Here is a 25,000-nt window from a genome sequence, read left to right on the forward strand (position 1 = left end):
AATCGAGCCCCGGACGAGTCACCAGAAGTCAATTGAGGAGACGAATTGATGACGAATCAAAAGAACCAATACTGGAAGTGACAACAACGGTTAATGTGAAGAAACGAGGTAGACCACGGAAGCAGGACAGACTGGACGTGGAGCAGCACACGGATCTCGACCGAGGCAATCGGAATTGCAGGGACGCAGGGCGTAATGGGAGAGATTCGCAAGCGGCAATATCGGAGGTGACAACGGCCAAGTCGTCGGGTCAGGGAAACGGTACCTCGGCAATCAAGTGTCACCTGTCGGGCAGTGCTAGTTGTCGTGAGTGGTACTCCGATGATGTATTCTCTGTTTTGTCGCGTGGTAGGTCTTTGTTGCATCTTGCCGTGTTGGAAGCTTTGTACATACGTAAGTTAGACCCTGAGCTTTGTGTTCAGAAGGAGAATGTGTTGTCTTTACAGTTGTTTGGCACTGTTCGTCGTGAAGGTGCGAAATAGATCTCTTGATGTTTCTCTCTTTTTCTTGTCACTACGTTTTTGTCACTTATTGGATTTGCATGCTGTTTTCTTGATTCTTCACATCTATTTTTTTCGTGTCACTTCTACACATAATTGGAGTGATATATTTCTGAACTTCTTTTCCTTATAGTTGTAGTCTTTTAGCTTATTTCCATCATTCCCTGTAGTATTATGACAAGAAGGGAACGAAAACGTTCAATACTTTGACACATGTCCTAATTGGCTGGTGGTGACTCTTGCGTAGATGCATGCGTAGACAATACTTTTTTTGTAATATTTTCTGCCTCCGTCCTACTTTCAAATTATTATTATTATTATTATTATGCCACGAATAAAATGCGTTGTGATTTCCAGTCGCTCGTTTACATGCCCGGAATTCGTACATTCTGGTCATTCGAGAATTACAAAACCCAGTTCCAGAATTGTGTAAACGAAGGGGTAGTCGACTTACAACAGGGGTTCAACTACTGTTGATCATATTGATATTGAACCGGTAAATCTAGGCCCCGGGTACAGTATTGGGGGTCGACTTATAAACGGTAAAATACGATATGCACTCTTGCAGCTACTCATCGACAGTGGCACACTCTTGGGGAGTTCTGTACTCTTGGTACAAAGGCTCTGCACCAGTGTGTGCATTCAGGGCTCGTGCCAGCTGCCACAATACAGATTCAAGTGAGCACTGAGTGCTGTAAGCACGGTTATTGCTGACAAGAACATAGGAAATAAATATGGCCGCACCTGGCTGCACTGCACACATGTTACTACGCTATTCTAGTCGTTATCATGCACATGTACATGTACTCGAGAAAACAGTCAAGGATTTAGTGTGTGACTATCTGGCAAGCATGGATTCACCAGCAGCATGAGTCACTGCGATAGCTTACCAGCACAACGCTGCCATCAGTATTGAGCACAACGTGCCCACAGCTACTGGGTATCTTCTCCAGAGCTTGGCTAACCGACGTCTAAGAGACAAATCAAGTTCAAATCATGAACAACAAAATGTTGGATGTGGCGAATAACATCTCCCGGATTCCCAACCGTCGCAGTCAGACAACGTACCATCGCGGATCCTCTACTGAGCGAGGTACATACAATGAAGATTCCGCCTGCGTATCTTGAATAGAATGGCTTACAAGTTACAATAGCTGGCTACGATATCGAGCAATGCTTATTTCAGGACAAACGACTTCCAACCAAGATTTCACAAAATCGATATTCGAACCTTTCCATCACTCTGCAATCGTATACATGTCTTTGCTTGTGCTTGCTTTGTGTCAGTACGTACAGCTTTGTAGGGTATTACGTCATGCATGCAATATCCATGGAGACGCGTCGAAAAACGTCACGATGTTGTCATACGCAAAAAACAGCGCAAGCGTTGCACAATATTCATGATTATTGGTTTTCGCTTGTTGTTCCCCCTTTGATTTTGAAACTGCTTGTTGCTTTGCTTCATCATCATCAACAAAATTTCCAAAGGATTTGTTTGTAGAAGACGTTCATTTGAATTGATAGTAGTAATGTCCTGTTAGGCTCAAGTAGAGAAACTCCTTCTGCAGTCATGTCGCTTGAAACAGGGTGGTCGGAGCGTTCTTTCTGGGACCCACGCGAGAATCAATTTCCAGTTTATGCTGGAGCAGCAGCATCCTCTGTGTATGGCAGCTACTACTGTTCCGATGTGCTGTTCAAGACGCGAACGTTCTCGCGACGCCTTCCCGTGGTAGCGCTGGCGGCAGGCATGTCCGCTCTGACGTCTTACAATGTATGGAAACTGTGCGCCTTGCGACCGGCACGCGCGGCTGAATATGGGTCGTGGAGGTCGTGCCCAGATTGTGATAAATACCAGTCCGGTGCGTATGGATTTGTAATTAATGGAATAACAGCACTGATGGTGGGAAGTGCCGCGACCACACTGGGTGACTCGGGCCGGGCAATTAAACCGGGACAGACGGCCCACAAAGTGCCGCGCCAGGCCCTGCCCGGCTATAAGCGGCTGGTGGCGCGCGTTCTGCCCTCGTTGCGCTACTGGCAGGTTGCATTCGCGTCCGGCTTTTTCGGCTTCGTCATGGCGAGCATGAAGATCAACCATGAGGTGAAGATGTACAAAAGAGCAAAGGCTGCAGGTGATGAAGGAACACAGACAACAGACAATACCGCTGTTGTTGCCGCTGCTGCTAAGAGCTAGAACTAGCGTTCTCCCGATTTTTGAACAAACCCTTATGCCGATTTTCTTTGAGTTCTGTCGTCAAGATTCCACGTGCTATAGGCTGTCGGCAGTTTGCTCGTTGACTTGGATTTGGAGACGGGATAAGCAGGTCCTGCATAAGTTGACCAAGCGCTGCCATCCCTGGCCGCCATTAGCACACTGAACTCACCAGTGAGTAGACTTTTTAGAGTTGATTATGCCGTGCAAGTGCTATGCACAGCTGCTGGCAAGATGCTAATTGTGTGTTGGACTGGACGCACGATGTCCTGACCATGAGGCATCGCACCCCTAATGCATGTCTAGTATACATATTGTGTTGTACTGTTACGGCATTGCTCATTCGAATCCAATACATGCTGGGCATGTTATTATGATGTGCTCTACCTGTAGAGCTCGAGAGCTTGATGAGCAATGTTGACTATTGTCGACATCACACAACGATGTGGCGTGTGATCATGCAGGAGGTGTAGCGCCAATGCTAGAACCCTGCTGCAGTGCGTTCGATTTTGCCCACGGATCGATTTTGAACCCATTCATGAATTGCCCCTGGCTATTCTCATCACCCGATGTGAATAGGATGAATCGATTACGCACCAATTCCGGGGCTCATGACATGAAATCGAACGACGAGATTCCATTCATGAATTGATTCACGGGAGTAATCGAACGCACTGCGTGTGCCAGTCCGTGTTCTGCTTGCCTAACTGTGCCTGTCGTTGTGCTTTGAACGATGAGTGATGTGTCTTGACCTCCAACCAGTGTAGTGCAGTGACATCATAATTATTATGTGTGAAATCCAACCCTTTTAGTAGAGCGTCTGCCAATGGCTACCCAGCCATAGCACTGTGGACTCGATTCCTGACATGAAGCTTTATTCACGTGGTTGGATTTCACTTGATTCCCCTGTAGTCAAGAATGGGAGTGAATCTGTGTGGCTGGCACGGGCTAGCTATGCAACCGGTGTATTTTATCATTGCAACATCTACCATAATTTCTAGGGTCAAGTACGCTCATACCTCGTTTATCCGGACACTGAAGTTACGGGCACTTCGGTCTACCGGGCACCCTTTGAACGAGTTTCAGTGGAAATATCACGACTCTTTTGTCATTTTTTGTGGAAATAGTGATGTCACATGCCATATCTATGGCCTTTCCCCCATCACCAGTGTGTATGTGATTCAGAGTTACGGAGCAGTTCGAAAGTACAGTGTATAGGCAGTGCCCGGTCCTGGACTGCTGCCCGGATAAACGAGGTATGAGTGTAATAGTATAATCTTTGCTGAGCATGACCGCATATCCTATCACGATCATTTGACAGATTTGGAGTACTGTACATTGCAAGTTCTTTTCAGCTTTGCAGGCATGCCGAGTAAGTTAGGCCGCGGTCACACGTGCAATTTGTTTTGTTGGCGGCACAAAGTGGAACTTCTATGTATGACGTTGCCGCAGTGGAAGTTTCTCTTTGGTGGAAAGTTATATTTTCACTGCGCCAACGAAATGTGAGCGGAATCTCTGCTTTTTACAGAACCTGCATGGTGATGGCTCTTGTGTGCCTCTACTTGTGTTTTTGGTTGTAAAACGGTCTGCACCATGGTGATGTTCTGCCCTGCGTTATGGAAACGCGACGCAAAGAATCCCGGGAACACTTTTCGCGTTCCCATGTATATTGGGAATTTCCCCTTCCAAACTTGGCAATTTTCTCACTAATTTGAATGATACGCAACGGATCCATACCGAATTTTATTTGCGTGTGCCGTAGCGTAGAGAACCTCATCTCCGCGTAGAAATCTTGACCAAGTGGCTGGCGACTCCCTGTGATCTGGACCCAAAACATGCCAAGCCGTATACTCTAACCCAGATACCTGTGCCTCTATTATAATAATTATTATGTAATTTCTCTACATTTCACGTAGAGCAGAACCTCGCGTATGTTTTTGGTTGCCGTCGCTGCATGCACATCGCAGAGCCCTACACTACGGTAGATTCCACTTCTAGCGAACTCGTAGTATAGCGAATTCTGTGATATAGCGAACCCCTGTCTGTCCATGTCCCTGTTTGAAACCATACAAAATCTGCCCTTTGTAAATTGTATACATGTAACGAACTGTTTTCGTTTACAACCCCCCTCTCCCCCCCCCCCCCCCCCCGCCGGTGTAACGAACTAATAATATGATCGTAGGGCCGCATGATAACCAAGTGCACTCATACAGCCACGGGCCACATGCCAGTCATGATGTGCATTTTATATGAGAAAGTTGTACAACACAGTCAGACCTCCTCGCTTTCCACAAAAAATATTGGGATAAGCGCGAAGGAACCAGATAATCAACACACATGCTGTATGCATGACATATGCTGTAAATCGGTAACCAACGATTTCCTTCCGGATGGCGAGGGATCCGGATAAGCGAGGTCTGACTGTACAATATTGTACTCCCTGGTTTGTGTGGTGTGAGTGCATTTCTGTTATAACGAACTTTGGCTATAAAGAACTTATTCCCCTGCACAATGGTGTTCGTTGTATCAGGAGTCGACCGTATACTATTTGCACCCAGGGAGTAGTACAATACCATTGTACTGGTATTGTACTACTCCCTGGGTGCACCACCCACTGTACTGTACAAGCAAACATAGAAACCGCTCTGAATGCAAAAGACACGGACCTCCCGGGGGTCGGTCACACCGCAAGTCTCCTACAATCTGTCCCCGGGGAAAATTGCGATTGGGCGGCCGCGTTTTTTCCCCCCGCGTTTTTTTGCGATTTTTAAAAGACCGCGTTTTCTGCGATTTTCCCGCGTTTTTTGAACTTTTTTGTTGCACTACACGTACACACAGTGCACTGTTCGGTCAGCAACGTCTCATCGTGGCGGCTTTTTACTCAAATATGACGAGTGCTTAAACCAGAGACTTGTAACTGATTGATTTCACTACATACTCACTGAAAATTGCCGCACATCAATATTATTCACCGCATATTACCGCATATTTACCGCAAATTATGCCATATTATGCCGCGTTTTCCCCCACGTTTTTTTGCGATTTTTTTCCGCAATTTTCCCCGGGGACAGTACAATGCTGTCTAGCCTTCTGCTATAGGGAACCATTCACACCTTTTCAAGTACATGTACACGTGTTGTAATTTATAAATGTGCCTTTGTGCTCGTGCACTGCAAACCGCCCAATTTCGCATTATTTCTCAGAAGCAGCATGTTTGCGATGGCAAATGTATGTGTACTGTGGTGCAGCACTGTGAGTGTGACCACTCACCAGGGCATAGCTTGAGGATTTCATTTAGCTCGGACAAATGTCCTTCCTTTTTGAAATCTGTCCGGACATGCCCGGACGTGTGTGAATTGACTGTAGCAACAACGCGCTGCTACAGGCGGATCAAGTAAATAGTGAAGTCTACGCCTGAGACTACGGTGTACGTGTTAGTTGTAGATATGCAAGTCGCATTTGGCACGAAGCTTCGAAGAAAGCCGAACTCTGCATAAAAAGGTCGAAAAGTCGCTGCTCTTTTTTTACTTTTTTGACCGGACACTATGTCCGGTGAAATTGAAAACGTCCAGTCAGTGGCCGAAAATGGCCGGAAAATGTCCGATGTCCGGCCGTTAATCTATGCCCTGCTCACACACCTTGGGTGTGTGTGTGTGTGTGTGTGTGTGTGTGTGTGTGTGTGTGTGAGAGAGAGAGAGAGAGAGAGAGAGAGAGAGAGAGAGAGAGAGAGAAAGAGAGAGAGAGAGGGAGAGAGAGAGAAAGAGAGAGAGAAAGAAAGAGAGAGAGAAAGAAAGAGAGAGAGAAAGAAAGAGAGAGAGAAAGAAAGAGAGAGAGAGAGATGGCCTACTGGGTCAAGCTGCCAGTGTACAGGGCCAGCCAGTGAGATCTGTCCAGGGCTCAGGTTCTCAGCAGACCAGCTACACGTACACGTATCAATGCCTGCTACTGCTATTGTAGGTATGCTCCGTACAGCATGTACATGTACTGTGGCGGACATTGAAACCCGCTTGCAAGTCAAGCGGCCACGGGGAGCTGGCTTTGCAGCCGCGAACACTGCTGGTCCATTTTTACAGCGCATGTACACGCTAAAAGCAGTAAGGGCGCCAGCCCCGGTCATCCCATCGAATTTCAATGTCCACTACAGCACAGTCAGACCTCGCATAACCGCACACATCCGGTGTAAATGCATGTGTGCAAGGCATAATGCTGTAAATCGGTAACCAACAACTTTCTTTCGGCTGGCGAGGGATCCGGATAAACGAGGTCTGACTGTACCTGTTAGTCTGCCAGACATACAGTACAGTGTCAGGTGCACTAAACTTGGGCTGACGTACAATCCAAAGCAAAGGCCTTAACGGTTGCTGTGCATATGTGTCTCAGATAGTATGTATGGACACTGCTGCTCACACAGTCCAATCAAATGATTCACCCGGCCAGGGCTGAACTAATTTACGATGCCGGCCGTCATTGAGCCGGACTGTGTGTGCGAGTGCGTGCCTGCATGCACCTGATCCCATGTGCAGATGTACAGTGCTGCTCAATGAAATCCGATAGCGCGAGTCAAGTCTGCGCCCAGCACCAGTTCACCAACCCTGTGTTCACGGGCTGATCCACAGGGTTCGACAGCGCCCGGCATTAGACACCATTAGCACACCGTCGGGCGCGACGATTTGGACAAACTGGGAACGAGACCGGCGCGCGGGGAAACTCGTATCGTTTCGTGATCACGATCGGAGCAGCCCCAACGGGCGATCACGAAACGATTATGATTCCGGTTGCATCACGTGCCTGAATGGTTTAACACACGGCTTCGTGCCGTGCATGCTTTGACGATTGGAAATCGGAGCTGTCCAATCGTTCGAACGTACGCGTGACTGTTTGTTAATGGTCTCTATTAACTCGCTTGATAAGGTCTTATTGAGCAGCACTGTAGGTGACAACGTGAGCAGTTACACTTTCACATTCAGAATGCCGGCAATGTGAAGGTCACACACGCTCACGAACGGAGGAGCCTACACCGACCAACGTAGTGCAGGGCTGTCCGAGTGCTGCCTAATCCATCTATACAACTTAGAATACATACAGGGCCACAGTTATTTCGGCGAGCACTCACACACACACTCAACGACGCTACATTAGTTCAACAATGAGTTGGCATGACATGCTACGTTTCAAAGGTTGGCATGTGATGCAAATAAAATGGCACTTAAACTTAATGGTATACATGCACAAACGCATACTACAAAGACACATAGACGACACACACGCACGCACGCGCGCATGCACGCAATCAGCGATACTACATCAGTTCAACTGCTACATGTACATAAATGCTACGATGTTGTGATGCAAACTGCTGAGAACAAATTGTTCTGAAGAGCGAAGAACAAAATTGTTCTCATAATCAGCGATAAAGGAGAGTTCTCAATCATTCCACTCACTTCGGGAGTGACTTCTGGTCTTTCTGCGGGTCCTCAATCTGCTGCTTATCGGCCTTCTTCTTCACCACCTCGATCGTAAAGATGTGGTCCATGAAAGGAGCTGTTTCGCTGGTGATCGGAATATCGCCGCTGTGACGGGTGCAGCCAATGCTCCTGATGGCCGAGACCATCACCGGTCGGAAGAGGGAAGCCCTCACCGTGTTCACAATGGCGGAAGACATTATTCTGAAGTAGGAGGGTGAATTCGTAACCAACTCACTATGGTACAATAGAGAACGAACAAGCCCAAAGACTTCTTCCTCACTTTCAGCAAGCTCAAGAAGCTCAAAGTCGACGATTTTTTCGTGGCTGTGTTTGCGAAGCTCGAAATCTGTTGGGGATTTTTGCTGGTTTCCAATGGAAACACTATTAGAAATCGAGCGGGGTTCGCAGGCAAAAACGCAGATAAATGCATTTTTTCAAGACAATGTCATGATTTGCACGGGCTTTCTGGTTAGATTTATCTTTTGTGTGACAGTTTCGTCATTGTGGGTAGAGGTACGCATGCGCTCTGACATATTGCACCTGGCAGTCCAGCCAGTGCGAGCGTGTACAACTGACAGTCTGTGTACGACTCAACAAGATCGAGCAAAGCACGAGTAGCGAAATCTCAACTCAACTCAACGTCGTAAAAAGTCTCAAGACGGAGAGAAATGGTTGCATTTTTAGATTTGTTTGCTGAAGTCCCTTTTGTACCTTTCACGGAGCCGCGTTCCATGTTCTAGAATAGGCCTTTGGGAAACCCTGTAATGCACACGGAGTGGCAAATCCTCACGTTGGTGAAGTTGGAGGCCTGCATGAAATAGTTTACAACTCCCCTCTACTGGTTATTTTTGTGTGTTGAGAAAGAAAGTGACTAGTCTTGTGCTTCGAATTCGAGGCGACTGCAGTCCACCACTATCCTCCACGAAGTCCTGAGTTGTCAAAAGTTCCTGAGCTGCTACCGATATCATACTGAGCCAAATGGCGTTCAGTAGATTGAAGAGCTAGAGCCAAGTAACAGGGACAGAGATAGACTGATAGAGAAAGTGTGTGAGACACAGAGGGAGACACAAACCAAGTCGAGAGTGACTTCACGCTCAAGAAAGATTGTAGCCAGTCACAAATCTCAATTTGAGAACCAGTCCACAGCAAAGCACGCATTGTTGGTGTGTTGTACGCCATCGCTGTGTTGCCCTGTTTGGTGTGGGACAAGCGTCTCAGTATCAACTCGCAGATGAAATTGTTGCCTGTTGGCGTCGATATAATACTGACATGGTGGGTCTGTGTGTTGAGTGTATAGGTGTTCTGTTCCACTGCATTTTTATTCCAGTTGTGGATGCTTTGAGTTGTTCTTGATTTGTTCCTAGCTTTGAAGTGCATTTTTTTGTCTGAGTGTGCGTGTATGTCCTTTCTGTGTGTGTGTGTGGGGGTGTGATGTGTGCGATGTGTGTGGGTGTGATGTGTGCGATGTGTGTGTGTGTGTGCCCTTGGTGTGTGATGTGTGCGATGTGTGTGTGGTGTGTGTGCGCGTGCGTGTGGGTGTGTGTGTGGGGGGGGGGGGGGGGGAGGGAATTTGTTATCAAGTGGTTCAGCCATATTTCGAAATATGATATTAGAGAGGTTCCGGAGTACGATTTTCCGTGCCAAAATCCATGGAGACGCTACACCTTATTCTTTTTATACTGTTTTCGGTGTGTGGTGTGGGTAGGTGGGTGTGAGTTGATGGTCGTGTTTGGGTGGGTGGGTGGTGGCGTGTGGATGGGTGGGTGGCGGTGTGAGTGGGTGTATGGTGGTGGTGGTGGGTGGGCGGTGTGAGTGGGTGTATGGTGGTGGGTGGGCGGTGGTGGTGGGTGGGCGGTGGCTGTGTGAGTGGGTGTATGGTGGTGGTGTGTGGTGGGTGGGTGGCTGACGGTGTGATGGTGGTGGTGGCAACGGATTGTGCTGGTGGCTGGGACATCGCCTGGGTGTGTGTGTGCGGGGGGGGGGGGGGGGGGGGGGGGGAGTACTGTTCGCATATGCGTGGGCGTAATTCATTGGTATGGTGCAGGTTACCAGGTTGGTTTCAGTCTCCCCACCCGCCTTTATGACCACTGACGAGTGATGACACTATTCCTTGACACCAATCGAAGGGAATTTGCAAGGGGCACCCTTGTTTCAGAGACCATCTGTGTCTAAAGGAAAGTTCTGCCGTGGTTGCTTGCTGATTTCACCACTTTTGCCCTGCTCAGGGGTGCATTCTAGTGTTGTTTTTTTGAAATCTTTTGTGCTTACAATGTCCTGTGACCGATATTCAATAAGAGAAGAAGAAAAACAGGCGCGGGGATCGGATAAAGAGAAATCAATCAAAGTTTAGCTGCTTGCTGAAATAATAGCGATGGTATTGTTGTTGTTGTTGGTGGTGGTGTTGGCATTGTTGTTGTTGTTGGCGTTGTTGTTGTTGTTGTTGTTTTTGACCGGTACATTTCTGTTTGGTGTGTCTGCAGGCCACAACGGAGATGAATGTTCTGACGCCGGAGAAGTACCTGGAGGAACTATCACCGTTCCTTGGGCAAACGGGCTGCATAAAGAGTGCGCATGATGTCGACAAGATTATTTCGTAAGTCTGAGCCGAGCACGCTATCACAGTGGCCTGGGCTACCAACTCATACTCACAGCTGGTGTACTATAAAACGGCTAATTTTAGCGCCAGTGATATTTTAGCGATTTTGGCGAAACGAGTGCTTTCGCTCAAGGTTTGCCGCGCCAATAGAAATTTTGCATGTACAGCCACAGTACTAGTAGTATTCGTTAACTCTGAAACTCGGAACGCTAAACTATTTGGGCTTGTAAAGACGTTAGGGGTGAAACGAGTATCTATTTTGACCAACCGATCACTCATTCATTCGATCGAGTATCCGATTATTTCGAGTATTTTATCGAAATTCAAAAGCGCTAGATTTGTGAGTTCTCGACCAATTCGGAAGAAATTATCTGTGAACATAGAACAAAAGTCGCCAACGTCTTGTACAGAGTGTAAAATAACGATTTTCACCAGTACTTTCATTATCTCAAAACAAAATAACGTTACTTGCCGTGGTGATCGCATCGTCCAAGTCATAAAATACTGACTCAAAGGCACGAATAAATGCGTGCATACCAGTCGATGAGCAGTACAACAGGAGTTTTTGAAAAATAGAATGCCAGTACCAACAAACAAAAAAAAAAAAAAAAAAAAAAAAAAAACGATAGAGTGCAAAATTTCGAATACTCGCTCGTTTGAGATTTTCGAACGAATACTCGAATATTCGAATATTCGAACTAATCGTTTCACCCCTGAAAGACGTTGATAACTAGCTTCCAACGATTTAGACTGAAGTCCGTAACCATGACTACAACACTTCTATTTCATCGCGAATCGGTCCTGATTCAGAAAACGCTAACAAGTGTACCCGCTACGATTGGCCGTTCTACAGTATCGTGTTTGCAAGAGTGTGATGTGCTGCTTGGGGGCTCACTATCTCTGTTACAACCTACTCTACGCAGAATGTGAAAATGTGCTGGGCATCACGCGTTGGTTCGTTTTGGTTTTCTGCCTATGCAGCCGGGGGTCTGTGAAGGCAAGCAGCTGTGTGTCATGCTTGACTGCACGCAACATGTCCGAGACACCATGCCATCTGCTTGGTTGCTGTGTGGCATGTTGTCTACTTTATTACCGTATTTCCGCGCATATAAAGCCATGGCGTTATAGGTGAAACATCGCTGTTTTGGACCAAATGTTTGGAGAAAATAGCCTCGGTTTTAACCCCATGGCGCTAAAAGTGAGAGATGCTTACATGCAAAAAAAATCGGCAGAGTATGAACTTCGAGTACTCGTATGGTGCCGTTGCACGTTCATGTCGAGCATCCATATACTTTAAATTTTCCATGAAAATTTATTGTGAACCTCAGTATTGTGTACAAGGTGGCATACAAACTTGTGTGAAGGTGCGATGGCGGTATGGCATGTGAAAGTGGGGATGGGTACATGTAGAGAGAATCACCGCTACTGTAGGTTCACTGAAAGAATTGAACTCACCTTTAATGCCGGATGCAACTTCCTCCACATTGAATTTTGTTCACTTATAACGCCATGGCTTTATAAGTGAGGGTGGCCTTATATTCGGATATAACGCCATGGCTTTATATGCGCGGAAATACGGTATTATCAGTATGTGACTGCATCAGTATCGTCTATCTGACTGCAGCAGTCAGCTGGCTATGGCAACGAAAAGTGTAATTTATGTGAAGAACGATGTGGCATTGTATGAGTAGCTGTGTTGTGATAACGGTCCTCAGAGTCTTCAGTGCATGCAGATCTTGGTGACCGACACACAGCACTGTCGATCTGGACAGCGGCAATAGGACTTGTCCTTTGGCATCATGATGCCAGGGTGCCTCATGGACGTTTCATTTCTTATAAAATTCCTGGTCTCGTTTTATGAAATTCCTGTTCTCATTTGATTAAATTCCTGTTCTCGTTGTCGTTGGTGTGTATGTGCTATAGGCGGATGGAGGACCCAACCCTTCTCCTTGTTTCCAAGTCCATCCTGACTAGCGCTGTCAGGGCAACGAAGGCACCGTCCACGCTGGAAAAGTGAGTTGCCCTCTGTGTTAGCACAACAGCAGAAACGCTGGTTTCATAGTTCTTGTCTGATGTCTTAGGCCTCGTTTACACGACAACGATTGAAAAACGTTTTTCGATCGTTTTCAAACGTTTTTGCTGTTTTACACGAAAACGATAAGTGTGTACGTTGCAACGCATTTTTCGGCCCGCAATGGTCACGTGCAATAAGTTGGCCTGGCGGCAGCATGTTTTGAGTACGAGGCTCGTAGTAGTAAAACGTTTTTGCCATCTGCACGAGAACGAAACGGAACGAAAACGATTGAAAAACAATTTGAAGGCCGTTTTTCGTGCTCGTGTATCACAATCTGTGGAAGCGTGTTCTTTTGAAAACGTTTTTCAATCGTAAGGGGCCGTCCGGGGTTACCAATAGTTTTGCAAAACAAAACCTTTTCTGCAGGTAAAACGAATTCAAATAAAATATTGATGTCAATTTTGACACCCACATGTACCGTAATTCCGCGCATATAAGCCCACTGGCCTATATCCGGATATAAGCCCACCTCCGTTTATAAGCCCATGGGCTAAAAAACAGACAAATGAAACTAGCGTGTCAAGTAGAATTTTTCACAACAATGGACTCTTCCTACCATGGTACAGCAGGTCAGTGCAGTTTACCAGTAGAATATGATAGACCCACTATGGCCACGGACTTGTACTTTTTCGGGAACCGTCAAAATTCGAATATTGGCCCATGGGCTAAAAAACGAACATGTTTTTACTAGATATTTTATCCCCAAACTGCATTATTTCACATATAAGCCCATGGGCTTATATGCGCGGAATTACGGTAACTGGGCATTCTCCATCTGCATTCAATAATTATTTTCAAAACGAAACTCCTTCAAACCCACCCACCCCCAAACGAAAACTTTTCGTTTTGAAAATACCATTGGTGACCTTGGACGGCCTAAACGAGGCCTTACTGTGCCCTGCATTTGCTGCGTGCCAGCTTAGCTATGGGCGTGTTGCCTGTCTGCTTGTGTGTCTCTCCCTCCCTCCCTCCCTCTTTAGTGTCTCACTTGAGGGTTTGTTTGCAGCTTGGATCTGTCGACTATTTTTTTGGTGGTGGGGAGAGGGGGGGGGGGGGGGGGGGGGGGTGCTTTATCCTCTGCTATGGGTTTGGATGTTTCTGCAGAGCTCTCTGCTGTTGTGTAGAACTCATGATCAATTTGGTATTTGTTCTGATGAGCGGAGGTCTCGTGTTGTTTTGTGTCTTCCTTGTCTGGGACCAGATTTATGTCCTCTGGTGGCTGGGCCATTCTCAACACCTGGTTAGAGAATTCGATGAAGAAAGGAGAGGAGAACTACCCGTTCATCGTTTGCTTGTTGGATGTGAGTTCTCCATTGGAGAGTAGCCATGTGCCCGTGCTTGTGGGCGCATGGATGTGTGTGTGTGTGTGTGTGTGTGCGCGCGTGCGTGTGTGTGCGCGCGTGTGCGTGTGTGTGTGTCTGTGTGTGTGCACGGATGCTAATGGTGGTTACTTCAAGTAATGAGTTTCTATGTTGGCATCGGTGTGCTTGTGTGATATCTAATGGTGCTGCTGCTGCTGCTGCTGCTGTTGTTGTTGTTGTTGTTGTTGTTGTTGTTGTTGTTGTTGTTGTTGTTGTTGTTGTTGTTGTTGGGTGTGCATTCATCACACGCACACATATACTGCAGGTACTGCGCAAACTACCTGTGACTGTCGAGTACTTACAGCAGGTAAGGGTGTTGCATTGTCAAATTTCTTCACTGCCCTGGCTTCTTCTGGTGTGTGTGAGTGTGCATGTGTGTGGGTATGTGGATTTGTGTTGGGGGGGGGGGGGGGGGGGGGGGGGGTAGCAGCAGTGTAGACGTGATGTGCATTAACTCACTTGCAAATTTCTGATGTAGTTCTTGCAAAATCGTCATTGCTCTAAACCTTCACTCATCTACTAGATGGGGGATTTTGTAGAATTAGGTAGAACTAGTGCACAGTTTATCAGTTTGGTTTCTGCTGATGCTTTCCCTGGGTCAATCGTGTTTCGCATTGAGTTTTGCCCTCGTTTGCAATCCAACTACAATGGACCCCTTTTATTTATATTTGTGTTGCTTTGGTGGTTCTTGTGTTGGTTTAGGGTAACTTTGGCAAGTTGGTCAAGCAACTGAAGAAGGCTGATGATGAAGGTGAGATATTGGTACTGGTTGCTTGGTGCTGGTGATAGTGCTAGTGCCCCTGCTCAGCGGCCTGTTTTTGGTCAGTGGTGTGCAGAAGTGCTCGTACAAGCAGACGCAGGGCTTTGGAGCATGTGTATGTGAGTGATTTAGCCAGGCCGCCGAAAGGAGGGTGGTGGCTGGTGCTGCTACACGTAGATACTAGTAGACTACGTGACAGTGATGACAAGGATTTGAGATGACCATCGCGAGTACACTGTATCAGTTACTGTAAAAGCAGAAATTTTCGGTGGTGTTTTATTTTCGGTAACTTCGGTGCCAACATTTTTTACCGAAAATAAAATGCACCGAAATATTCGGTACAACCGATACTGTATACATGTAGTACTAGTACACTTACCTGGAAAACGGGTTTTACCGGGAAAAAAATCCCCTCCACCGAACCGCCGATTTTGGAGAATACCGAAAATATTTCACCACCGACAATTTCTGCTTTTACAGTAGTGTTTGGAACTTGTGCAGTAGTCCCTTGCTTTAAGAGTAGGGTGCCGTGTCACTGAGTATTGCTCCATCTAAACCCTGTATGCTGGTAATAGAATGGGTGCCCTTGAATGGCAGTCTGCACATACCACTTCAAACTCAATAGAAAACCGAAAAGTGTGAAGTCGAGGCGGCGGAAGAAAGCATGAGCTCGAATGTTGCAAGGAGCCGGCCTTCTTAGATGACCAACCACCAAGACTATCACCTAATTCTGTTGTGTCCTTGTTTTGTTTCGTTTTGTTGTGGTGGTGCAGAAGCTAGCACAGCAGCATCGGGCTTGCTGAAAGAATGGCTGCTTGTGGTGAAGAAACACCAGAACCCGAGCTCCTCCAAGGAAGCCCTGGAGAAGAAGAGGAAGTTGGAAGAGGAGAAGAAAGCTGCAGCGGCAGCACTTGGGCCCATTTCAGCTTCTGTTCGAGCAAAGGAGAAGGAAGTTGCCAAGCCGACGGCAAAGCCAAAAAGGTAATAGCTACATCTGCATTAGTTTTTTAAGTTTTTAATTAATAGTGGATAATTATTGATAGAAGCACAACGAATAGAAATAGAAACACAACCAATGGACACCGATTCGTTTCGGCAGAAACGTTTTTCTCCGGGATTCACCAGTGACTACTTCTGGTAGATGATAGAGAATGAGCGAAGCAGCTCATGGTAGCAGAAAATAAACCTACTACAGGTGTGAAAAGCAGTAGCAAGGCGGGAGTCAGCAAAATGCTGTAGTGGACAGTTGGAATTAGGAGAACGGTTGTTGTCTTTCACGAATCCAGAAATTGTTTTCTACGATCTTCTTCGACTTGGATTTTGTTTTTGATTTGCGATTTCTATTTTTGTTGTTTGCCGTGTACAGCAGGAAGACCAAGAAGAAAGCCGATGACGGTAAAGTGGATGAGCCAGCGGAGAAGAAGAGCAAGCCAGCCGACCTAGCTAAGCCAGGCGAAGTGGGTGAGTTGCCGGTTGGCTGTCACATGCACAACTCATGGCAAGCTATGGATCGATTACGGTAATGCTTCTAGGGTTCCAGTTGTTGCCAGTATCTATGCCGACTCTCCTGCTCCACCACCTCTCCTCTAGCCACACAGCCAATATCAGACATGCTTTCAGTACACAGTAGGCAGGCATAGTGGGATGGCCTAAGACCATGATTGAGAAACGGAGGGTACCAGGTTCAAGTCCTGCTTGGAAGCGGAAGGATTTTTCCAGCCGCGCTGCGACCCACAGTTAATTGGGAACTCGTGGCCTGGCACGACGGTAACATGGATGCAGCTAATGGGATTTCGGTCTTTGCCCAATTGGTGGTGGGTCTGATCTACTCACCTCCCACCGTTTAGGCGCTGCATCTGCGCCTTTGATCCTAGAGGGTGGTGGCGTTCCCACTGCGGATGCGGAAAACTCGGCTGGAACCGAGTCTCACGCGAACCGTGAAATTTTTTATTTTTTATATTTTTTCAGTACACTTGTTTGCTTTTTTTGGTTTTGTTTTCGGTTTGCAATGCATGCAGCCGTGCGCCTATGTACTTTTGAAGTTTGTGGTGCATGTTGTACATGTCGTACATGCCAGTAGTAGCTCGTTGACTGTCTCGCCAACGTAGAATTCTCGTGCGCATGTGCCTGCATGGCTGTTACTAGTAGGTGGGACATGCTTTGGGCTAGTATCACAGGATAGCGGAATGATGCCTTGTAACTCTTGTTGTTTATCTCGCTGCTCCATGTACGTAATTTGTTGTTGTTGGGGCGGTAGTCGGCGTTTTCGCTGTCGTTTTCAATATTTTTTGTTCTTGTTGCTTTCTGCTCCGTATCGGGTGATGGAAAACACAGTGAAGAAGGAGAAGGTCAAAAGTAAGTTGACTTGTAGTGTTACTTTCTTTCACTGCGTGTACTCTGTTATAGCCTGTGTTTATGGCAGTGGTAGCTTGACCTGTGCTTCTGTGTTGCTGGTCAGGGATGTTTCTCTCTGTTCCCAGCCTCACTGTTTCCATTGGAGGACATGAATGTACGCATGTGTTAATGCGTGGCGTTCTTCTTGCACCCTACTTTTCAGTCATGAATGGCCGAATCTGAAACTAATCAATTGTGCGTGTGTGTGTTTTTTTTTCGATCCAGGTCCAACCGCACCGCCCGTGGAAAGTGCTGGATTCATGAACGCGCTCAGTTCGGCTAATCTGCCCAAGGCACGCATGCGTAAGAAGTCCGTACCTCCGCCTAATCAGAAGAATGTAAGTCGATGCAACTGCTCCGTGCAGCAAGGAGCTCACTCGTAGCCTTTGCCATGTTTGTATCGTTAGCCGGAATTGTGTGAGGAATGTTACTACCTTATACTACATGATCAATGAAATCCAGTCGAGTTTCTCAAACACGAGCAGCCGGGCGTTGCGCAGCCCTAGACATGCGAACACTTTGCTGCGAAATGGTGTATTGCGCAAACTTGACTCACACGACCGTATTTCATTCAACAGCAGCAGCACTGTGGTATCATGGATTGACATGCTTCATGTCTGACATGTCTTGTGTGCAGCCTAAAGCTGGTGCTGGCACTGGCGTCAAGATGGATACAGAAGACGTCCCCGGAGATCGCTCTGCCACGGCGTACGTGTCATGCTGCTTGTCGTGTTCGGTCTCTCTCTCTCTGTCTCTCTCTCTCTCTGTCTCTCTCTCTCTCTCTCTCTCTCTCTCTCTCTCTCTCTCTCTCTCTCTCTCTCTCTCTCTCTCTCTCTCTCTCTCTCTCTCTCTCTCTCTCTCTCTCTCTCTCTCTCTCTCTCTCTCTCTCAGGCTCTCTCTTTTACTGTGTTTTTTTCCCGGAGGTGTATCTATCTGTCCATTTGCTTTGATTGTCTGCCCTTCTGTCTTTTCTACCCGTCTATGTATGATAGTAACTTATTGGTACATGTACATGTCTATCTGCCTGTGCTCTGTCTCTGCACACTGTCTTACCTACAGTACAGGTAGACTCCCTCTAATTCGAATACGGTATAATTTGAACATTCCGTGTACTTCCTCCGCGTCATCGAAATTGTCGCAGTTTGACTTTTGATATAAAACGGGGTATTTACTCACCAGCACTCGTACCAGAGGCAAGGAATCGGACATAGGCGATGGTCATCAGTATAGGGTGACGGCAAAGTTCTATTTTCTGTTATTGGAAGCTGGAATTTTTGAACTAGACGCAATTTCTTCGCTGATGTCGCTGAGATGGTAATTTCGACTCGGTGAGATCAGTCAGGCGTTGCAGCCTGCGCATTTCTCGTGCTTATGGCCATTCACTCAAGCCTCATCACTGTTTTAACTTAGCTGGGGTCACAGTGGGGTGAGAATGAATTCGTGGAACAAGTGGCAGCGCTTGGAGAAACATCGAGGGGTCAGCAAACTAAATGCCTGCAACAGCGATAAAATTTGTTGCTCTGGCCGAGACACTCAGTACTAGTACATGATTGTACCTGCAAGAGCCGTGTAGACTCTACACGTAGTGCTAGTGATGCACGCGCAGGTGCCGTACCATGGTATACCAGTGGATCAGGGCCGGGCAGTGATGCTGAAAAGAGGGTAGGGCGCGCTGGACGTGATAGTACACTTACCTGCGCTGAGCTGCATGAGCTGTGACCACACAGCTAAAATAAATGGGCATGCCACGGCTAAAAAAAGTTCATTTCAAGATCGAGGTGATACCGCCGACGGTAATCAACCGACCTCGCAACGATCGTGTATTCTTACTAGGCTTCGTTGGTGAAGTAGAAATCATCCAGAGCTAGCAGACGACAAGCATAGCAGCTCTTGTCCTGTGGAGAATGTCAAAGCGTTTGAGATGAGGCGCGACCAACTTTCAACCTTCCTTGAAATATTTCGGAACGATAATTTTGCGTCCATTGACATCAGGGACGACGAGGACTTCATCTCTGCATGAAAACTCTCAGTCCAACTGTCCTGGAACGTTACTCTAGTCTTCAGACTATCATACTGTGTAATAAGTTTTGATTGGCTTAGCTTATGGAGTGGTCAGTATCAAGTGACAAGTCACTAGTCAAACTGCGACAATTTCGATGACGCGGAGGAAGTAATTCGAACTTTTTCGTCGTACCGATCTTCTGCAAGTCACTTCAAGTTAAATTCGAACGCATAATTCGAAGTACGAAAAGTGCACCCGCTGGATAATTCGAACTCTGCCTTCGTACAGAAGAGCAGTTTACAGTACAGTGACTATGTCCTTCGAGCGCTTATTTCGAAGTGAGATGGAGTTGCTCTACTCATAATTCGAAGTTGATTTTTCACCTTTTCTAGCCAAAAAAGTAACTCAAAAATTGATCCCTGGTCCGCTCCAGGATCGTCAATAGCGTTTAAGAAACCCACCTTCTCTCGAAATTTGATCCAAGCCTGTGCAAGGCAAAGTGCAAAGATTTGATTGAAGACGACTTCTTCCAGGTGGTTGGCTCCCTTTGCGGATCTCAATGGCTTGTCATGCCGCGCCAGCTCATGCGCAAAGAAGTTTAGGACTGAACAACAACTGGAAGTCGTAAAAATTGTCTATGCCTATGCTCCACTTCCGTTCTTCAGAACGACGGGCTTTCATGACGCAGAGAAGGCAGCGCTGTTCTTTTGCGTTGAAATTGTTTCAGGACAACTGCAGCGATTGAAAACTGCTTCACTAGAACTTCGTAGAAGATGAAAATAATATCCAATGACTTCATGTCAATCCAGTGTTTTGGTGAAATGACCTGATTTCGTTGTTCATGACCACCTATGTTTCGTTGTTGTAAATAAAATGTGCAAAAATAATCAGCACGCAATTTCAAGCATTTTGACATACACATAGTACATGGGACCGCATTTTGGATATTTATAAGTTCCGGATAATTCGAATTTAGGGCCTGGCAATTTGAGGTTCGAATTAAAGGGAGTCTACCTGTACCAGTGTATCCCATTGCAGTGACCGGAGAAGTCAGAACATTCTTCCACGTTAATTTAGTTGCGTCGCACTTTTGTCTTAGTCCAGTAGTTGATAGAATCGTCTGACGTTTTTTGATATTAAGCTTTCTCTTGTTTTCTGTGTTTTTTTTGTGTATTGGTCTTCCAGTGGTGGTTCAGCAGAGACTTCTTCGGTAAGTTCCATTCAGCTGCCGCATGTCTTGCTCCTGTGACGAATGTACATGTGCTGTTGCTGTGCACTGCATGTTATCAGTTTAGTCTTGCCATGTGTACTGGGTGGTTGCCTTGGGGCATGCTTGTGAAACAGTTCCATACTACAGTAGCAGCAAGTGAGACTCTAACCTGGTTCCGAATCCTTGCAAGTGCAGGACTGATTCTAAACATGTGTGCATGCCATCATTGGCCTGCATTTGGGGTCAGTATGTTAGGTCAACAGGCTTTGATTGTGTGTTGTGTAGATCCCCATAGAAGGTTGTGTTTCTATGAAGGTGTAGTGCTTGTAGTGCTACTACTATACTCACTAACCAGGCCTGTGTGTGTCTCTGTGTGTCTGTGTGTTTGTGTTTGCCTGTGTGTGTGTGTGTTTGCCAGTGTGTGTGCGTGCGTGCGTGCGTGTGTGTGTGTGTGTGTGTGATCTGTGCACTCATTTTGTGTCCCTGTCCTGTACCAACAGCAGCAGCAGCAGCAGCAGCAGCAGCAGGATGTGGACGATGGTGCTCAAATGGAAAGTATGTACACTACTGGTTCAATACTCTGATTTGTTACTCTACTGTATTAGAAATCGGGAATTTTCCGTAGTGTAATTAATATATTCGGTATTCACGCATGCGTGAACACCAAAAATGAAACAAAAATCACAAATCATGAATTTCACTAGAATTTAGCTGTCAAGAGTTAGGAAACTAGGTCAAACACGTTGATATACAGTCAACTTCGCTTATAAGTTATAACGACACCCGGCGGGGCATAAGAAAAGTGTCCTTTTTCGCGGAGTGTCGTTATACCCGAAGTCTCATTTTGTGTGTTACAGTTAGATGGGACTTTGCTCTGGGCATGAAAATTCTGTCGTTTTTCGCGAAGTGTCGTTATATCCGCAGTCGTTATTAGCGAAGTTGACTGTATTCGACATCACATTCTTCATAATAATATATTTATCCAGAATAGCTGGCAACCACTGGGTGGTCTGAGCTATTCTGTAACTGTGTGTGTGTGCGTGTGCTTTTTTATTATGTCCAGCTCATGAAGCTATGGATACGAGTGTACCACATCCTCCTATGCCAGTGCCCTCATCTTACAGCGGTGCTGGTGTCTTGGTCTATCCCGGACAGCGGAACCGGAAGAAGAAGCGTGTCACATGGGCTCCAGCGGAGACCATGCGCGACGTCTACTTCTTTGAGATTGAAGAAGGAGAACGAGGTATATATACATGATTGACCGGCTAGGCTTTGCTGGGATGTTGAGTCCCAACATAGCTTTCTCTGTCCACTGTGTTATACTGTTATTGATACAACGTACCAACCAGTCCACAAACCAAACATACTTGCCATTTCTGACACTGGTCTGCAACATGTGTTTTTTTTTACAGTGAACATGCATGCCAAGAACTTCTTGGATATTGCAAAGATGGAGAAAGAAAAAGAGGCATTGGCATTGAGAACGTTCCGCTCTGAAGCTGTTGAGAGTATTCCGGTAAGAGCATACCCGTCTGTCTGGTCTCTCTCTCTCTCTCACTCTCACACGCACACACCCGTCTGTCTGATCTCTCTCTCTCTCACTCTCACACGCACACACTCTCTCTCTCTCTCACTCACACATACACACGCACTCTCTCTCTCTCTCTCTCTCTCTCTCTCTCTCTCTCTCTCTCTCTCTCTCTCTCACACACACACACACACACACACACACACACACACACACACACACACACACACACACACACACACACACACACACCTCAGACCTGCCCATCGCGGAAGCGATGATAGCGAACAGCTATGTTAGACATAGCAACTTGTGCTGGGATTACACCATTCAACAGCTTGCAAGGCTGACGAATGGATACCAGGCTAAATTAGTGGCGGTCAATTCACACACACACACACACCTTTGGACCTTTGGAAAGCCCATCGCCAAAGGCGATGATAGCTATTAGGCGAGGCAGTAGTTCTTGTGTCAGGATTCGAAAATTTGAAAAATTTTCAAACAAGAAACACTGCCTCGTCTCGCTTGTGCTTGTGTACCTACTCCCAGCAGAGCGCAAATCCACTGGGACATGCTGCAGCAACCATGGCCTGGTCTACACCACACAGCCATGCATGGCCTGGTCTACACCACACAGCCATGGCTGCAAACGCAGCTATCCTTCCATTTCGGTCAGAGCCCAGAAAAGTGCAACCGACCTCTTCAACTACAACTCACAAACACACACACACACACACACACTCCCTCACGCACTCCCTCACGCACTCCCTCACACAGTCCCTCACTTGCTAAGCCATCCTGTGGTCCTTACTTGTGATCTGTACATGCTGTAATCATGCGACTGTCCTTGCAATGTCTATTTCATGTGTGTTTGACTGTTTGCTGTGTGTGTGTGTTTTATTGTGCAGTGGCGCTTGGTTCCTATCTCACGGGACACTCCTGCCCTGGTGTCGCCTGGATTTAAGAGCAGTGAGAAAATCAAACAGGTACATAGCAACCCAACTGGACTGCTGTGGAGGATATCCATCTTGCTTTGTTCTCCGGACCCCTCTCTTTCTCTTTCTCTCTCTCTCTCTCTCTCTCTCTCTCTCTCTCTCTCTCTCTCTCTCTCTCTCTCTCTCTCTCTCTCGCTCTCTCTCACTCTCTCTCGCTCTCTCTCTCTCTCTCTCTCGCTCTCTCGCTCTCTATCATGTATAAGTGGGTATAATGTGTGTGTGTTTGTTTTACCCATGCAGGAGAGACGTGAACAGTCCACATTGGCTTTCCTCTTCCTCAGTAAAGCTAGGTATGTGTGCTTAGTATTGCATGTCTTTTACTGTTCTAGTCTTGTTGGCAATGTACAGTCATGTACATGTGTATTGCTACTGAAGTACTGAAGTACTACGTAAGTATTGTACAGGCAGAAAATTTCGTCGGTCAATAATTTCGACCAACTCCAAAGAAAGGGAGTTCGTCCGGTTGTACATTTCGGCCATGGATCATAAGAGTGTATTGAAAAGCTGGACAAATCAACATTAATCCGGCATATAATTTAGTTCTTAAGCTCCTTGGACGGAAAAGACGAAATTGTTAAATTCCAGACGAATATTTATGCTTGTACAGTACTGTGTTCCTGGTATATTAGGAGCAAAGCAGTCACCCGGATGTCCCAGGCTGTCCATTATTTTCATCTTTGCCTTTTTTGATCGTCGATTGTCGTTGAGAATTGAGTCGTAGCAGCTAGGGAGACCACCCTGGGGGGTGAAATGTGAAGCGATGTGGGTTTTGCTTCAGAGCCGCCTGCTCCAGTCGTTGTTGAGCAAAGTTGGTTTGAACTTTGGTGGCAGTATGATATCAGTTAATAATGCCCGAGTCTAAAAATTAATCTAGAAGATATGATCGGAAGTTGCGCAGGCAATTGATGAATAGACTGTCTGCATATCATCTGGCTAACAAAACATACACAATGTAGCACAAATGGTACACGCTGACGATAAACCTTTATGAAATTGCAAGCAGGGGCGAATCTATCGTCCTTTTTTTAATCATTTCGTGTGTTATTTTCGTGCATGCTGTTGTGATGGATTTGTGTTCTGCTGCTTCTGCTTCTGCTGCTGGTATACCGTAAAATAATACGCCCAGTTTTAGGCGGTGTACACTTCAAGTCTGTTTTAGCGCCCATGCCCGAAATAAGCCCAGGGCGTAAAGTGGACTCAAAATGACCAGCGCGCGAGCGTGCGTTCGCATCCAAACTGTAGAACAGTTGTAGATCGAGTGCGTGCCATGTCGGTACCTGTTGTGCCTTGTACTTACCATAGCAAGTGGTTTACCTATCAAATCTGTAATTTATCGCTACATTCTTGGTTACGACCAAATTTCCAGCTGTGGTTTGATGTACCTGTACCGCGCTCAGTGTGAATGGTGGCTCACTGAAACTAGTGGGTTGCTGATAGATTGATCTTCTGCTGATTGCATCCGAAATAATGCCCATGCCCAAATAAACGCCCGGTTTTTGACGCTCTGCAAAGTACACGCCCGGGGCTTATTAATGGAATTTTACGGTATACTATTGTTTGTGTGATTCATGGTGTGTATGTGTGTGTGTGCACGTGTGCGCGTGCGTACGCCCGCATGTGTACTGTGGCCTCTCTTTTGTCTAATAGTCTACCAGATACACCTGGTGAACCAGAACCTGAAATGTCTGACTCAAGTCGCTCGTTCGCCGAACCCAAACTCATTCCCATCCTGGACGTAAGTACACAGTTCAGTTCAGTCTCATATTTTCACAAATTTCCAGATGTCTGTGTGTGGAGGATTGTGTATCAAGGCTTTTACTGTGCTCTTTATCCTCGTCTGGACAGCAAGTCCCCGTGATGTACGTCTCTTTTTCTCTCACAAACCAGCACACATATATGAACA

The 25,000-nt window shown here is 46.5% G+C and overlaps 2 protein-coding genes across 6 annotated transcripts in view; one reads left to right on the forward strand and one right to left on the reverse strand.

Moving 5' to 3' along the window:
* Nucleotides 1–1,735, reverse strand: part of LOC135829984 (ragulator complex protein LAMTOR4-like) — an 11,250-nt gene extending 9,515 nt beyond the window's left edge. Inside the window, exons 1-2 of the mRNA XM_065342376.1 lie at nucleotides 1,569–1,735; nucleotides 1,391–1,471 (exon numbers count right to left, since the gene is read on the reverse strand). Coding sequence (XP_065198448.1) covers nucleotides 1,391–1,471; nucleotides 1,569–1,571 — 84 coding nt within the window. The 5' untranslated portion in view covers nucleotides 1,572–1,735. The remainder of the gene's footprint in view (nucleotides 1–1,390; nucleotides 1,472–1,568) is intronic.
* Nucleotides 1,736–8,798: 7,063 nt separating this feature from the next.
* Nucleotides 8,799–25,000, forward strand: part of LOC135830090 (serine/threonine-protein phosphatase 1 regulatory subunit 10-like) — a 24,834-nt gene continuing 8,632 nt past the window's right edge. For 2 of the 5 annotated variants that reach the window (XM_065342477.1, XM_065342482.1), the window contains exons 1-18: nucleotides 8,799–9,449; nucleotides 10,658–10,770; nucleotides 12,697–12,786; nucleotides 14,049–14,148; nucleotides 14,474–14,515; nucleotides 14,911–14,959; nucleotides 15,742–15,949; nucleotides 16,335–16,429; nucleotides 17,303–17,323; nucleotides 17,588–17,700; nucleotides 18,000–18,070; nucleotides 20,550–20,574; nucleotides 21,075–21,129; nucleotides 21,638–21,817; nucleotides 21,987–22,090; nucleotides 23,011–23,088; nucleotides 23,338–23,387; nucleotides 24,745–24,832. In XM_065342477.1, the coding sequence (XP_065198549.1) occupies nucleotides 9,447–9,449; nucleotides 10,658–10,770; nucleotides 12,697–12,786; nucleotides 14,049–14,148; nucleotides 14,474–14,515; nucleotides 14,911–14,959; nucleotides 15,742–15,949; nucleotides 16,335–16,429; nucleotides 17,303–17,323; nucleotides 17,588–17,700; nucleotides 18,000–18,070; nucleotides 20,550–20,574; nucleotides 21,075–21,129; nucleotides 21,638–21,817; nucleotides 21,987–22,090; nucleotides 23,011–23,088; nucleotides 23,338–23,387; nucleotides 24,745–24,832 (1,485 nt within the window). In that variant the 5' untranslated portion in view covers nucleotides 8,799–9,446. The remainder of the gene's footprint in view (nucleotides 9,450–10,657; nucleotides 10,771–12,696; nucleotides 12,787–14,048; nucleotides 14,149–14,473; nucleotides 14,516–14,910; nucleotides 14,960–15,741; nucleotides 15,950–16,334; nucleotides 16,430–17,302; nucleotides 17,324–17,587; nucleotides 17,701–17,999; nucleotides 18,071–20,549; nucleotides 20,575–21,074; nucleotides 21,130–21,637; nucleotides 21,818–21,986; nucleotides 22,091–23,010; nucleotides 23,089–23,337; nucleotides 23,388–24,744; nucleotides 24,833–25,000) is intronic. The other 3 variants (XM_065342478.1, XM_065342479.1, XM_065342481.1) reach the window with 3 other exon arrangements.

Source organism: Sycon ciliatum, chromosome 13 (assembly GCF_964019385.1).
Source record: "Sycon ciliatum chromosome 13, ocSycCili1.1, whole genome shotgun sequence".
NCBI classification, from domain to species: Eukaryota; Metazoa; Porifera; class Calcarea; order Leucosolenida; family Sycettidae; genus Sycon; species Sycon ciliatum.